The sequence below is a fragment of the Erpetoichthys calabaricus genome, chromosome 5 (genome assembly GCF_900747795.2).
Source record: "Erpetoichthys calabaricus chromosome 5, fErpCal1.3, whole genome shotgun sequence".
NCBI classification, from domain to species: domain Eukaryota; kingdom Metazoa; phylum Chordata; class Cladistia; order Polypteriformes; family Polypteridae; genus Erpetoichthys; species Erpetoichthys calabaricus.
Window position 1 is genome coordinate 27,584,131 of NC_041398.2, and position 17,298 is coordinate 27,601,428.

The 17,298-nt window shown below is 38.9% G+C and overlaps 1 protein-coding gene and 1 long non-coding RNA gene across 2 annotated transcripts in view; one reads left to right on the forward strand and one right to left on the reverse strand.

The window, feature by feature from the left end:
• LOC127527783 (uncharacterized) overlaps positions 1 to 17,298 on the forward strand; it is a 497,464-nt gene that overhangs the window by 260,778 nt on the left and 219,388 nt on the right. The gene's annotated exons all lie outside the window — the stretch shown is intronic.
• LOC114643317 (macrophage mannose receptor 1-like) overlaps positions 1 to 17,298 on the reverse strand; it is a 119,356-nt gene that overhangs the window by 96,389 nt on the left and 5,669 nt on the right. The window contains exons 3-4 of the mRNA XM_051927546.1: positions 13,338 to 13,439; positions 6,798 to 6,899 (exon numbers count right to left, since the gene is read on the reverse strand). Of these exons, the coding sequence (XP_051783506.1) occupies positions 6,798 to 6,899; positions 13,338 to 13,439 (204 nt within the window). The remainder of the gene's footprint in view (positions 1 to 6,797; positions 6,900 to 13,337; positions 13,440 to 17,298) is intronic.

A 17,298-nucleotide genomic window follows, 5' to 3' on the forward strand; every position in this document is an offset into this window, starting at 1 on the left:
CCTGACTTGGTGGCCAACTATAAGCGTTACCTGGTAGGTAACCACCCATACAATCAGATTGTGAATCAGACTACGAATGCCGTGAATGTAATTACACACTCACTGCACTTGCTTACGGTAATTGAACCTCGGACGTCAGCGCTAGAGGGGCTTAGCAGCGGTGAAGTATTGCTTTTAAATTTTAATTAAGAACAAAAGAAAACCTCCGAGGTTCGATTCCCGTAACGGAGTGAAGTGAGTGGCTGGTTACCTACCAGGTAACGCTTATGGTTGGACAGCAAGTGACGTAACATCAGCCACGGTGCCTTCAGTTGTGAGAAGCAGATCATAGAATGATTGAAAATAGTTTTGCATTTACCTTTTTAGCAAAAGGCGAGCTTTTAAGCCTGAGAAATCACCCCGTAAATGCACACGTTTAATTGCACATGTGTTAATATGTATGGTTACACAGTATTAAAAGACAGTGAACAACGTCATTTACCTTTGTTCCCGCGTTTGATAAAAGGCAAGCTTTTAAACCTGTGAAATCACCCCGTAAATGCACACGTTTAATTGCACATGTGTTAATATGTATGCTTACACAGTATTAAAAGACACTCAAAAATTAACGTAATTTACCTTCGTTCCCGCGTTTGACTCGTGCTGTAAATCTCTTCCTTGTTTTTAGTTCACGTGATTACGTAGGAGGCATGATGACGCGATACGTGACTCCGCCTCCTCCATTAGAGTATATGGACAAAAAACATGTTCCAGTTATGACCATTACGTGTAGAATTTCTAAATGAAACCTGCCTAACTTTTGTAAGTAAGCTGTAAAGAATGAGCCTGCCAAATTTCAGCCTTCCACCTACACGGGAAGTTCGAGAATTAGTGATGAGTCAGTCAGTCAGTCAGTCAGTCAGTCAGTCAGTGAGTCAGTGAGGGCTTTGCCTTTTATTAATATGTATAGATTCAGAGTTCCATCTAAGTGTGTAAGGAATCTAGGACTGGCATTACTGTAGCTAGCATAGTTCTGTGAAGTTGTCCACTTAGCTTGAGAGGATGTAACTGACTCTTTTGAGTATATTGCAGTATAATAATTACCATTTGTTTTTGATAACTCCCAGAGCTACAAGCTAAAGGCAAACATTCAGCAGTAGACAGAGTACAGGACTCCAGTTTATACATAGTGTCTTTATTATACGGATGATTACTTTTGCTTTTCTGCATTTTTTTTTAGCTTCGGATGAGAATTGTGTTTATATTATATTTTACACATATCATGAATATTCTATGACTGTCTCAGTTATTCAATTTTAACATGAAACTGTTCTTATCAGAGCTCAGAAAATTACATTTATGTATTTAGTGTAGTTTTTTCTATCAGAAATTTGCAATATTTACAATAAGTTTATTAAACTTTAACATTCTTAAAGAATACGTTCACTGAGTATTCATTAGCACGATTGTCTATCAAGTTAAATATTATGTAACCGGTTTTGAATAACAAAGGGATTTTTCATGAAAATAATTTAAAATATTTCAGTACAATGATATCACGGATGGCACGGTGGCGGAGTGGGTAGCACTGCTGCCTCGCAGTAAGGAGACCTGGGTTTGCTTCCCGTGTCCTCCCTGTGTGGAGTATGCATGTTCTCCCTGTGTCTGCATGGGTTTCCTCCGGGTACTCCGGTTTTCTCCCACAGTCCAAAGACATGCAGGTTAGGTGCATTGGCGATTCTAAATTGTCTCTAGTGTGTGAGTGTGTGTGTGTGTGTGCACGCCCTGCGGTGGGTGGCACCCTGCCAGGGGTTTGTTTCCTGCCTTGCACCCTGTGTTTGCTGGGATTGGCTCCATCAGACCCCTGTGACCCTGTAGTTAGGGTATAGTGGGTTGGATACTGGATGGATGGATGGATGGATGGATGGATGGATGGATGGATGGATGGATGGATGGATGGATGGATGGATGATATCCCACGCTGGTCAGCTATTTATTCGTTCAAGTGACAAGGCCTTTCTTTTCAGAACTGTGTGCCAGATTTTAAAACAGTTTTTATTAAGTGTTTAATTTAGTTATCAATATCAGATTTAGATTTTCAAAATGAGGTGGGAGTTGACTTGATTAATGATAGGATATGTGGCACCCCTGCCTGCTGGCTGTAGTCAGCTGCAATCTGTTTTTATCTTTGTGGTTCAGATTCAATCAGCTCAGACTCAGTTACTTTTAGATTTTTACTTCTTGTAAAATTTTTTGATCAAAGCACAGAAGAAAATAAATAAAGCAGGCAATAAATGTATATGTGTTAATTATTAAACAGAATTACTGTACCTTGAAGGTTCGATGGGATTTTCTGATTTCCACCACCATCACTCTTGTTGTCTAAAATTAAAAATAGCACACCTTCAGTCAGTAAACTTACTTGCTCTTTATAGATGTGGAATTCAGACACAGTGGTGGACGTCACAGTGTGAAGTGGAGCTAAAATAATTGTGATCTAGTAATGAGGATTGTGTGCATGCAGGGAAGAAATTAAAATGAAAAGATTCAGTTAAACTTTAAAACTGGTCCAAACAAATTAGAAAACATTGTACTCAAACAGTTCAAGGCATCTTTGGGTATTTCTACTTGGAGTATTCCAGAATAACAAAGTAATAAACAAGATTTATGAAATTTTTGCAAATTTATTAAAAATAAAATAAAAAATATCACTTTGACACAAATATTCAGACCTTTACTGTATACTTACAGTAGTTGAAGCCCCCTTCTTGGGTCTGAAGCTTCTCATACCCGAATCTTGAGGATTTTCTAACCCTAAGCTTCTGAAACTCTATAATGTTAGGCGGAGACTATCGGCAGAAAGCTATTTTAAGGTCTCTCCAGAGATGTTTAATTGATTTGAAGTTTGGGCTCTTGCTAAGTGACCCAAGAACATTTACAGAGTTGTCCCTTAGCCACACTTGTATTGTCTTTGCTTTGTACTTATGTTCCTTGTCCCATTGGAAGGTAAATCTTTCACCCAGTCTGTGGTCCAGAGAGCACTGTAGCAGGTTTTCATTAAGGATATCTCTGAACTTTGCTTCATTCAGCTTTTCTTTGATCCTGACTAGTCTTCCAGTCACTGCTGTCAAAAAACAACCCCATAGCATGATGCTGCCATCACTATACTTCACCATTGGAATGGAATTGGGCAGGTGATGAGCAGTGCTTGGTTTTCTTTAGATGTGACGCTTAGCCAGGGCGACCATCAGGTTCTTGGTTATCTCTCTTACAGAGGCTCTTCTCCCACAATTGCTCAGTTTGGCAGGGTGTCCAGCTCTAGGAAGAGTTGTAGTTCTACCATTTAAGAATTGTGAAAGCCACTGAGCTCTCAGGAATCTTCAATGCGTCAGAATATTTTTTGTAGCCTTCCTCAGATCTGTGCCTCAATACAGTCCTCTCTCTATACTTTGCGGGCAATTCCTTTGACCTTGTGGCTTGTTTTTTTTTTTTTCTCTGATGCACAATATTATTTGTAGGACCTTCTATAGGCAGGTGTGTGCTTATCGTAATCATGTGCAATCAGATGAATTGACCACAGCTGAATCCAAGCAATCCAAAAATTCCTAAAATCCTGTTTTTGCTTTGTCTTTCTGGGGTACAGAGTTTTAATAATAATAATAATAATCTTTACATTTATATAGCACTTTTCTCACTATTCAAAGTGCTTTACATAGTGAGTGGGGAGCCACTTTAACCAGCACTAATGTGTAGCATCCACCTGGATGATCTGACGGCAGCCATTTTTGAGCCAGTATGCTCACAACACATTAGTTATTAGGTGGTGAAGTGGTGAGACATAATTAGCCAATCAGAGACAGGGGATGATTAGTGAACCAGAATGACTAGGCCATGTAGGGCAGTTTAGCCTGGACATCAAGATACACCCTACTCTTTATAAAAGATACCCAGGGATCTTTTATGACCACAGAGTGTCAGGACCTCGATTTTACATCTTATGTAAAGGATAGCGCCATTTTTACAGCACATTCTCCCCATCATTGCACTTGGGCATTGAGATCCACATTCAGACCCCCAGCTGGCATCGCCAACACCTCTTCAACCTGCAAGCCAAGCTTTTCCTAGATGGTCTTTCATCCAAGCACAGGCATTGGTAGGAGGTGGCAGTGTCAGGCAAAATTGCCAACATATTCTAATCCAATCATTAGGAGGTATGTTATCTCAAACACTTGAATGCCTGGTCTAATTAATGAAGGCACTGACCAGAGACTTTGAGCACAAGTAGAGATTTAGGATGTAGACTGACTAGGATATCAAAGCTTAGTTTGTAGGTTCAGCTCCTTCCTCACCATAATGATTAGCTATGAAATCCACAAAGCTGAAGCTGCTGCATTGATTCATTGGTCGCTGTCATGGTCTCCTCTAGCTTCACCCATAAACCAAAGCAATTGTACTTGTTTATTTGATGCAACTACTGCCATCTCTCCTGAAAGAAACAGATCACTTATTTTTGTTAAGCACTATGATCTCTGATTTGGAGGTGCTAATTTTCATCCCAACTGCACCCAATGAACACCAGAGATCACAGTATGACAAGGCCAAGAGAACAACATCATCTCTAAATGCTTAGCTTTCCAAACTGCAAACCCATGCAAAGCCATTTATGATTGTTTAAGTGCACTGAATAATGACATACCATGTTGGTCAGATGTACAATTCACAACTTCAGTGTACTCTGTACATGTGGAAAAAATTTGAATTTGGACACATTAATTGTGATTATTAATGATGATTTCTGTTTCTCATCTGTAGTTCTTTTGCTCTAACAGGCCACAATACATAATACAGTGGCTGTCTCTTTAGATAAACTGAAGTGCTATTTGTAACTTTGTGCTTCGAAAAAATGAAACAGTGGAATGCACTACATGTAATGATTAGTGAAAGTTTTCCCTACAATATTATTTATTTAGCAGATGTCTTTATTCAAAACAGTTTACAAAAGAATTCAGAGTATACAGAAAGCGTTTGACTGTTCTACACAATACAGAATTCAGTTTTAAAGTACATGAACAGTACTTTAAAGTTTGTCTCATTATTAGATAACAATTTCAATAAATAAACACAAAGAGAAGTAAAACCCAGGTGAGTCTGTGACATTAAGTCTGCGTTACTTCAGAAAAAGCTACATTTACAACGGCTGCTTGAGCATTAAGGTTATTCTCCTGTCCCGTGATGGAGCTTTCATTCTGTTATTTGGATTCCCAGGTTTTGAACCGCTGCTATATTTTAAGCTCCTGTTTCTGCTGTTCACTTTTAGGTTTGCCTTTTAGCCAAAACAACTTTGTTTCCTTTTTTTTCCTCCTCACTTTGTTTTCTTGTATTTTGTTTGATTCTGCCTTTTTCCTAATTTTATTTTGTACATTAGAGATTATTTTTGCAAACTTTTTATACCCTTTGGCGGTGTCTAATATGCAGAATTCATTTTTATCATTAGTTTTGAGTTTTGGATTGATTTTGAGTGGGTTGATTTATTTTCCTAACATTATGCAGTGCCATTTTGCAATAATTTTCATGCACTTGGGCAATTATCACATGATCGAGATCGCCATCCTTGGTGACGTCACTGTTGTTCTGGTTCCAATATGGCAGTATCCCCAAGTGGATAAAACAATTTTTTACATCTGCCATTAGAGTTGGTTAGTTTTCTTTCAATTAGGCCCTGTGTCAGGATATTTTTTCTGGCTTTGGCCTTCTTTTCATCTTTGACTTTTGCATTTGCTTTGCCACTTGAAATTTATGGTTTTGACTTTGGTTCTGTCCTTTCTTCCTTCTCAGTCTTTTGCTATAATCTCCTTGTTATTTTCTGGTATTTCATAATAATCATTGGGTGCCCTGTGTGTATCCCTAATATAATACAAATATTTGTTTTCCTTATTCAGAGATTTTTTTTCCTCTCCCCTTTAAAGTTATTTGTAACCTTTTAAGACTTTTGGCCCTATGCAGGTTGTAAAATTACCCCTTGATTTTAGAGCCTGGTATTGAGGCCTACTTCTTTGGTGCAGAAATGTTATGAAGTGCATGTCTGGCTTTTGTCACCTTTAACTGACTGTTTGGACATACGGGATCATAAAACACTTTTCAACTCCATATTGGTTACATTGCCTACTTCTGGGGATCAGACAGTAACCTGCAAACAGCACTTCCAAGACCAGGTTCCAAGAATGAGCCCCATTATCTTTATTTCATAAAAGATTTGCTTAGATTAATTTAAAAGCCAGAAGACTGATATTGTATTGAAATGGTATGCCAGCACAAGGTGATCAGACTGGTAATAGCTCACTTTCAATGGTGTTTTAGCTGGCTATCTTAAAAAGACCTCTTGCTCAGTCACTGTGGATGTCCAATTGTGACTGTGAGGCGACAGCGTATTTTATTTTTTAGGTCTGCACTGGCAACATCTTAGGCAGTCAGCTGAAGTGCATGATGGTCCAAACCCTGTGTACTTCTGCCAGCTGGAATGCACTTGTTGTGGTTGCTGCTCCTGCCCATTAGAATTGTCAACACCATTACAATGGATATTTGTAGACTTGTTTGCCTATTTATTTCTGTTAGTCCCATTTGCCATGAATGACGTTATCAGGAGCACTTATCTACACACAACACAGTTCTAAGGGTCACTTAGACACACAGTCTTGTCCTAATTAACAGTAGTTAGAGGAAAACTTGCATAATCTGTGAAATAATTAAAGGGAATTTAAAGGGTTATTCGGACAGTAAGTAATGATCATAAGAGGATAAAATTAAATCTTTATACTTACCGCGTAGAACCAAATAAATCACAGATGCTGCTAAGCCAAGCGTTACAACTAATAGGACTATAAGGAGCCTGAAGCGCAGAGAAAAAGCTGTTCGTCCAGAGCCTATAGAGGAAAAAAAGGAACAATTAATCATATCAAGTGGACAGGAGTTACATCACCAAGTCTGTTATTAATGACGATTATTGATAAGATGAAAGAGGAGTATAATTTGTACTGTAAGATCTTCATCATTGTTGACAAATATGAACATCAGACACGAGAACAGGCAGAAAATGTTATGCTGAAAGCCAATGTACAGCATCACCTCAGTGGCACTAGACTAAAAATTTATATTTGAACATGTAACATTGGACCACCTGTTAAGTAAAACTGTAGTGAAAGATCAAATTGAGTCAAAACAAAAAACTCAATGACACAAGAAAGTCAATACAAAAATTACAAATCCTGATTCAAATCCTCAAATGAAATGCCTCTTCACCCCATCAATAATAATCAGCCTCCAAACTAGGAGACCTGCTTTTACTCTGTTCTAAGCCATTCCCACAAGTGAGAGAAAACGGACAAAATATTTTTTTTCTCTTTTTTGTCAAAATTTGTCATGTGCTCTAATATTAGAAAAAGTTATTATCCAACCTGCTTAATCCAATTCTAGATCACAGGGACCAGCGCTTATCTCATTAGCATTAGGTGCAAAGATGGAGTCAGACCTGAATGGTGCCACCAGTCCATTTCAGAGCCCACACACATGGGGCACACAACCTGACGTCTTTGGGGATATGGGAGGAAAATTAAACTATCCGATGGGAAATCCCACACAGTCATGGGGTGAAAAAGTAAACTCAACACAGACAATGACAGGGAACAGGATTTGAACTGAGGATATACAGAGTTACCACGTCAGTCTCATAGGAACACACCATTCATCATCAGAAAAAAAGACAAACAAGTAAAGATCACATAAACAAAAAAACAACAAAATGTGCTCAGGTACAGTTAAACTGTAACACTTTCATTATATTATATTATATTATATTATATTATATTATATTATATTATATTATATTATATTATATTATATTATATTATATTTTATTATATTATCCATCCATCCATCCATCTTATATTATATTAAGTCAGGCTTTGTGTTGTTTTTGTAATACATCTCAATGCATCAGGAATTCTTTGTTTCACTTACTTTTTAACTAATTTTTGTTGCTTTTATTATTATAATTTCCATTCTCTTCTATCTGGATATAAAACCTCTCAAACAAAATAACTGACTTCAATTATTCATTTGTGTATTTCATAGTGAAAAAGTTCTTTTTCATTATTTGAGAAAACATATGTTTTGTTTAATTTCACATTAACTTTAACCTTTCAAGAGCTTTAGGAGAATATTATTTACCTTGTAGACATTATAAAATGCCTCAGACTGATAAAAGAACAAAGGAATTAAAATCAGTCAAGAATGCGCTGACACTCCGCCCCCTCGTTCTTCACCAATGTGTGCTTTGGCCCCTCCCACTTGGGTCTCTTACATGGCAGATTTTATTATATAGCAGACACATGGTGAGGGACAGGGGACATTAAAAGGCAGTTGGTAATTGTGGCTTTGCCCAAGTGTTTAAATATTTTGCCTTTCCAACAGCAACTAGCATGGAACATATCTACATGAATATTTATTGTATATATATACTGTATATTATATATACACACAGCATATATAAATTCACTCTGGATAATTAGAATACAATATGCACAGAGACTAGAATGCATAAAACTGATTAAGAACCTAATTTAATTAAGCACTTGTTTTACTATTTGATTCTGTACCTTATCAGATGTTATTATTGTTAAAGTTATTGTAATCTCACCAAACATGGTTTAAGCACAGTTAAGCATTGAATTGCACTGAGCCTTCAACAGTCAAAACACTGGAATTTACTGATATGCACCACCAATATAAAAATGACACCCTGAAAGCTGATGCCAAAGAAAGGGTGCCAGATTAGTAATAAGGGGCAATGTTTGCACAAGGTAAAGGGCAAAGTTGACAAAATACAGAGCGGAGATAATCATTAGAATAATGAATAAGGGGCATCGATGAACAGAAATTAATTAGGAGTGGGCTTGGCCAAAGGGCATGCAGTTAAAGATGGCAAAGTGCCAGTAGGTTTTGTCCACTCACATATTAAGAGGGTCAAAGCATCCTATCTGTGTTAACATAATGTATAAAAATGCCTTAAATAGACATCTAGTGTGACTCAGGCGCTGCCGCGAGTGGCAGCCTTTCCAGCAGCTCCGTGTACGACTTTATCTTTGTACCTTTTTATCTATTTTATCTATTTAACTGATCACTCCTACCACTTTATTTTATGTGGACTCATTTCTTGGACACTTTTTACTACTTGGACATGGATTTTTACACGCCGAAAAATGGTGAAAAATGTCAAGACCTACAGAGAATGCAGTTTGTTGTGCTTTTGTGAAACGTGGCTAACTACCACCATCCCAGATGCTAACGTGGAGCTACCTGGGATTAGCACAGTTAGAGCGGACAGAGACACAAGTACCTGCGGGAAGCACAAAGGAGGAGGACTCACACTCTGTGTCAATACAAGATGGTGCAACTCTGGACATGTAAACATCAAAATCTCCACTTGCTGCAGGGACATCGAACTGTTGGCCATAAGTCTGTGTCCCTATTACTTGCCCAGAGAGTTTGGACACGTCATTGTTGCTATTGTTTACATCCCTCCTCGGGCGGACATGGAGATAGCGGGTGACATCATCCATTCCGATGTGGCTAAACTACAAACACAGCACCCCGAGGAGCTTGTGCTAATCGCTGGGGATTTTAACCATGTGACAATGGACAAAACATTACCTGCCTTCTCCCGGTATGTGGATTGTAACACCCGGGGAAATAAGACTATTGATTTACTGAATGCAAACGTTAAAGACACATACATTGCCACCCTGCTGCCTGCGCTTGGGAAAGCAGATCATAACCTGGTTCTGCTTCAGCCTCACTACAAACCAAGAGTGAGGGAGCTACCTGCAACTACACGCTCATTCACGAAGTGGTCCCCTGAGGCAGAGCAGGCTCTGAGAGACTGCTTTGGAACTACAGACTGGGATATCCTGCAGAGATCTTAGTGAGAACATTGAGGAGGTTGTTGACTGCACTACTGACTACATCAACTTCTGTATGGACATTGTAGTTCCAGTAAGAACAGTACACTGCTATGCTAGCAACAAGCCATGGATTACAAGTGACATCAAGGGCCTTTTGAACGAGAAGAAAACGGCTTTTAAAGGTGGTGATCAGCATGAGCTCAAGCGCATGCAGAAGGAACTCCGAGTTCATCTCAGGGAGGCGACGGAGCAGTACAGGAGAAAGCTGGAGCAGAAGTTACAGAATAACAGCATGAAGGAAGTGTGGGATGGGATGAAGATCATCACTGGCTGAAGTCTGAAGCGGGGTGCCACCACTGAGAGAGGAGTGGAGAAAGTAAACCAGATGAACAACTTCTTTAACAGGTTTGACCACCCTAACCCACTCTCACTCTCACTTCAGAGTACTGCATCCTCCACCCATCCTTCTGCTGATACCAGCATAGGAGAGAGTTTCCCCCCACCAAAAATTACAGCAGCCCAGGTAAGCAGAGAGCTGAGGAGACTTCGTGCCAGCAAAGTAGTGGGTCCAGATGAAGTATCATCACGACTGCTGAAGGCCTGTGCGTTGGAGCTGGGGAGTCCTCTACAGCGCATCTTCAATCTGAGCCTGGAACAGGGGAGAGTCCCGAGGCTTTGGAAAACATCTTGCATCACCCCAGTCCCAAATGTGTAATGTCCTAGTGAGCTGAATGACTTCTGGCCTGTCGCTCTGACATCGTATGTGATGAAGACCATGGAGTGGCTGCTGCTTCACCATTTGAGGCCACAGGTCAGCCACGCCTTCGCCCCTCTGCAGTTCGCATACCAGGAGAAGGTGGGAGAGGAGGATGCCATCATCTACATGCTACACCGATCCCTCTCCTACTTGGACAGAGGCAGTGGTGCTGTAAGAATTATGTTTCTGGACTTCTCTAGTGCCTTCAACACCATCCAGCCTCTGCTCCTTAGGGACAAGCTGACAGAGATGGGAGTAGATTCATACCTGGTGGCATGGATCATGGACTATCTTACAGACAGACCTCAGTATGTGCGTCTCGGGAACTGCAGGTGTGACATTGTGGTCAGCAACACAGGAGCGCCGCATTGGACTGTACTTTCTCCGGTCCTGTTCAGCCTATATACATCGGGCTTCCAATACAACTCGGAGTCCTGCCACGTGCAAAAGTTCGCTGACGACACTGCTATCGTGGGCTGCATCAGGACTGGGCAGGAGGAGGAGTATACAAACCTAATCAAGGACTTTGTTAAATGGTGTGACTCAAACCACCTACACTTGAACACCAGCAAAACCAAGGAGCTGGTGGTGGATTTTAGGAGACCCAGGCTCCTCATGGACCCCGTGATCATCAGAGGTGACTGTGTGCAGAGGGTTCAGACCTATAAATACCTGGGAGTGCAGCTGGATGATAAATTAGACTGGACTGCCAATACTGATTCTCTGTGCAAGAGAGGACAGAGCCGGCTATACTTCCTTAGAAGGCTGGCGTCCTTCAACATCTGCAATAAGATGCTGCAGATGTTCTATTCGACGGTTGTGGCGAGTGCCCTCTTCTACGCGCTGGTGTGCTGGGGAGGCAGCATAAAGAAGAAGGACGCCTCACGCCTGGACAAACTGGTGAGAAAGGCAGGCTCTATTGTAGGCACATAGCTGGACAGTTTGATATCTGTGGCAGAGCGACGGGCGCTGAGCAGGCTCCTGTCAATCATGGAGAATCCACTGCATCCACTAAACAGTATCATCTCCAGACAGAGGAGCAGCTTCAGCAACAGACTGCGGTCACTGTCCTGCTCCACTGACAGATTGAGGAGATCGTTCCTCCCCCACACTATGCGACTCTTCAATTCCACCCAGGGGGGTAAACGTTAACATTATACAAAGTTATTGTCTGTCTGTATACCTGCATTGTTATCACTCTTTAATTTAATATTGTTCTTTATCAGTATTCTGCTGCTGGAGTATGTGAATTTCCCCTTGGGATTAATAAAGTATCTATCTATCTATCTATCTATCTATCTATCTATCTATCTATCTATCTATCTATCTATCTATCTATCTATCTATCTATCTATCTATCTATCTATCTATCTATCTATGTCTCTCTCTCTCTCTCTAGTGGCTTCCTCTGTGGACAGAGCACAGCGGTTTATTAGCTTAATAAACATCTAAACTGAAACCAGCAGGCTTTTGGATGCTATGTGATTTCCTGACTTTGATTATTATTGGTTTGGGAATTTATTCTATGACACTAACTAGAGCTCTCCCCAATTTTGAGATTTTTTTGTATTCTGATCTTACATGTGCTCTTTGTGATATTCTACCTATATTGCATCTTTGTTCTTACTTTTTTCCTTTCTAATTTATGTTTTTGTTTAGGTCATTGTTTCACTTATATTGTCATATCTGCTTCATTTATTGGCATTCTCTAGTCTACTGTATAACTTCTATGTGGTGGTTTACCAAATGCCACAGTGTAAAATAAAATAAAATACATTAAAATAAAATAAGGTTATGGTTAAGAGAAATAAAAACTTTTAACAAAAGAAAAAAGTTTTAAAAGCCTAGTCATAATAATGTAAAAGAAAGTCTATTGATGCTTTTCATTATTATACTTTTTAGAGTTGGCATAGATGCAGGTTAATTTACTTGTAATGGAGTCAGGGTTAAACTAAATCTTCCTTTTAGTTCTGACGTCCAAGTCTCCCCTTGATGTTCAGATACTTACATGGCAGAGACTTCTATTTTAGCTCAGTGTAGACCACAGGAGATAGTTAGGCCGAACAGTGATTTGATGTATAATTATTGAACAAGTTTTGTAAAACCTATTAAACATATCACATAACAGCAAAACAGTGTAATCTAGTTATTAATTTCCATAATTCTGAAATAAAAAAAACTCAGTTTAATTTAACCAAAACTTTCTTTTAGTAAAGGGAATTCGCTCCTAATAAAAAGGTGATCTCAACTTGAAACTAGAGTAATAGTTGCCACATCCCGCAGTAAGTGATCTTAACTTAATTGGTTATAATCCAGATGTATCAAGAAAAGCCATCCTCTCATTCAGTGCACCTAATTTATTTTGGTGAAGTTCTCTTCACTGAGTACAGATGCAGAATACAGACATGATGCAAGCCTGTGAAAATCTGAGCGGTCACAAACCAGTGACTGATATTAGAAGGAGTCTGTAAATATTCAACATTTTACTAACAAATAATCATACACATTTACCAAAAGTTTTGATGTGTAATTTAGAAAGGTGCAGGCATTCTAACACCCCATTATTTCATTTAATGTTATAACTTTTTTATTTCTCATTTAGTGGACTGAAATACCACAAGCCCCTGAGAGATGACCAGACGTACCCTTGTTGCTTTGCTGATCTGTTGCTGCTGGACTTTCCTTTTGACTCCTCTGCTTCCTTCTTGCCTGACCCCATTCCACTTGAGCATAAGTGAGTTCTGGATCTGTAAAAGAGAAACAAGAAAAATAACATAAATAAAACAGCATGTCTGTGTTCACCCTCTAAAGGTGGTGAAGTTGAAAGTGGTGAATCATAAAGGATTTATTGTTCTCCAATCTAGTAATAGTAGTGGTAGTGATGGTTAACCCGGAGCTCCACCTTGACTCTGTCAGGCCACCTTAAATTCCTTTGTGCCTCTCCATCAGTGTCTTTTGTGTTGTAAATGTGTCATCAGCACAAGCAGCCTGCTATCTCATCCCCCCACCACTGCAGAATGGGCAAAAAGTTCTCCTAGCTCAGGTCTCTTTATCTTTATAAAACAACAAAAGTATTTAAAGTTTTAGAAAAAAATAGAAATATTTCAAACTATCTTATGAATGTAAAAACCGTACTGTTGTGGTTCTCTGAATGCAAAATAAAAAACAAAAAGACCAGCTAATTAAATGAGATCAGTTGTTATTGATTATCATCACTGATTGTGAATCTGGTTGGAACAAAAACCTGCAGCCACAGGGGGACCCCAGGACTGAGTTTGTGAACCATTGATTTAGTCTGTTGATGTTCCTTCTCAATCTAGTATTTGCATCTTTTCATTTTTTTTACTAGTCCTTTCAATTATTTACATTCATTCAATTTAAATGTATTTCTTAATTCTATTAAGAAATGTGTAAATGCATTTTCAAGGGTTTCCAAATAGTTCATACGCAGGTAAAACAAAGGCATTCTGTCTCTAGTATGACTCGTTGTCCAAAAATAACACTCCACAGTCCAAGTGTCCTTGTTTTAAAGATTTTAGTGAAATTTGAAGCTAAATTTGAACAGTTTTCACAAAAATTAAGAAAATGGTTCATAATACATACACAAAAAGGATAAAGTGGAAAGTTCTTGTCTATGGTAAGTATCGAGGCTACATTTGTTAAGGTTTCTATCTGTTATCACATATACTAGGACCTACGTTTGACATGCACAACAGTCAGAAAACTCTGCCATTATTGCCTATCTATCTAACAGCTCATGTTTCTCTTTTGCTGTCTAACTTCAATCCAAGTGCTATACTATTGTAACACAGAGTTAACATTAGGAAAATTCCATTACTCTACACTTACCGGGGTGTAGCAAAATCCCCCATTATCTATGTTAAAGCTGCATTACATTCAAGGTCAAACCAAGCAAACAGTAAATTTATTATTAACATTAAAGAATTTGACTCTTACAATGTGTAATCACTAATTCAGTTATTATACTCTTATCCTTTGTGTTACGATATTAGGTAGACATTGTCTCCTTGGTATTTATTTAATCTTGTGGTGGTTCCAAAGAGTGACACACAGTTACACAAATAGCTCAGTAGCTTATTTGAACACACCATCACTGGCACTCAGTGAATGAGCACTTTTTCTAATGTGGCATGTAATTAGCTGTGAGGACCCTTCATTTAGATGAAACAATGTAGTAGACTGCAAATTTGGGTTAGTTGCTTAAAACACATTGGAGACCCTTGCAAAACTCCTATTACAGATCAAGTCAGGTCAGGTTGGGGAGCATACACTGGTACAATGCATTGCCGCACCCACCACATGACAAAACAACTAGGGATCTGGGTTGGCAACCCTCCCAGGCAGACACACGTTCCAGTCCCATCCTCCAGAAATTACCATCTATCTGCAGCAGCCATGTGTTATGTGGGTGTCCCCTTGGCCTGGTGCTTGGGTCCTCAATAATGAGGATCCTATGAGCCGGATGACCCTCAGGGAATCACGCAACATGGGTGTAGTGCTGTAACTGACGCTTTCCCACATTTCAGGTAATGTGTCTCATTCAGGACTCCATGAGCAACCACTCATTCGACACAAAGTCAAACCAGTGGTACCCAAAGATTCTCTCTAAAGAGACACAGTACCAAAGGAGTCCAGTCTTCGTCTCAGGTCCTTGGATAAGCGTCCATGTCTCGCAACCATATAGGAAAATGAGAAGCACCAGGACTCTAAACCTTTCTCCTTTTACAATATCCTATTACAAAATAAAATAATATAAAACTAGGATCCAGTGACTAGGACTAGGATCCAGTGTTTAAACTCAAAGATTGTATTCTCTATGATGATGACAGCTAACTCAATGAGTTTCCTTAGTATGAAAAATAAATACATTCATTAATTTTTATAAAGTGTAAGGAAATTAAAGTCAACAGCTCATTAAAATGAAGACAGCATAGTTGTTTTCTTTTTTCTTTTTAAATTTCCTCATTACTTGCCACAAAAACAAGTGAAGCAACAAAAAAGCTGCATTTTAAGACCCAAAATTAACAAACCAAGAATGCAAGCCAAAACGGAATAATTATTACACTAAAATAGAGGTAGGAAATCCAAAACCAATTCAAACTATAAACACAAAAAAGAAGCAGAAAGTAAAGCCAATAGGAATAAACAGACTAAGCGCCTTAATCCAAATCTGAAGTGTACTGCCGTGGACTCGAACTAAAAGCCATCTCAGTTTGTAAATTTAGAGTGTGGTGACTGCCAGGGGCCAGCCGTAAACAACAACAACAACATTTATTTATATAGCACATTTTCATGCAAATGATGTAGCTCAAAGTGCTTCACAGGATGAAGAAAGAGAAAAAAAAGACAAAAAATAAAAATTAGGCAATACTAATTTACATAGAGTAAAAGTAAGGTCAGATGGCCAGTGAGGACAGAAAAAGCAAAAAAAAAAACTCCAGATGGCTGGAGAAACAAAATAAAATCTGCAGGGGTTCCAAGGCCATGAGACCATCCAGCCCTCTCTAGGCATTCTACCTAACATAAATGACCTCAATCAGTCCTCCTGGTTTTCAGGGTTCACACGGAAGAACCTGATGATGACGGTCATGTGGACCTCTGGCCTTCAATCCATCAATGTAGGGACATCATGGTGCTTAGATCGGGTGGTGGGGGCGCAGATCGCCACCACAGAAAACCAGGAAAAAGAACAGCAGAGAAAGTAGGGATTAGTATGGATTGCGGAGATATGAAAAAAATGATAATTAAATGCATATACAGAGTATCAGGATTAAACTTAAATAAAGCTATGAGAAAGCCATGTTAAAGTAATGGGTTTTTAGCAGTGTTTTTTTAAGTGCTCCACCATATTAGCCTGGCAAATTCCTATTGGCAAGCTATTCCAGATTTTAGGTGCATAACAGCAGAAGGCCACCTCACCACTTCTTTTAAGTTTAGCTCTTGGAATTCTAAGCAGACACTCATTAGAAGATCTAAGGTTATGATTTGGATGGAAGGTGAAAGACATTCTGAAATATAGGATGGAGTAAGATTATTTAAGGCTTTAAACCATAAGCAGTATTTTAAAGTCAATTCTAAATTACACAAGTAACCAATGTAGTGACATCAGAACTGGAAAGGTGTGCTAGGATTTTCTTTTCCTAGTTAAGATTTTAGCAGCTGCATTCTGCACTTTTTTGCATAGTCCTGAGAGGAGTGCGTTACAGTAATCTAGTCAACTAAAAACAAAAGCGTGAACTAATTCCTCAGCATCATACAGTGTTATAAGAGGTGTAACTTTTTCTAAATTTCTTAAGTGAAAAAATGCTGTCCTAGAAATCTGATTAATATGTGATTTAAAATTCAGGTCAGAGACAGTAATTACCCCCAAATTTTTTACCTCCGTCTTGACTTTTAATCCTAATGGATCAGGTTTATTTCTAATATGGTCATTATATCCATTTTTGCCAATCATTAAAATTTCTGTTTTCTCTTTATTTAGTTTAAGAAAATTACTACTCATCCATTCAGAAACACAACTAAGACATTGTATCAGTGAATCAAGAGCGTCAGGGTCATCAGGCGCTATTAATAAATACAATTAGT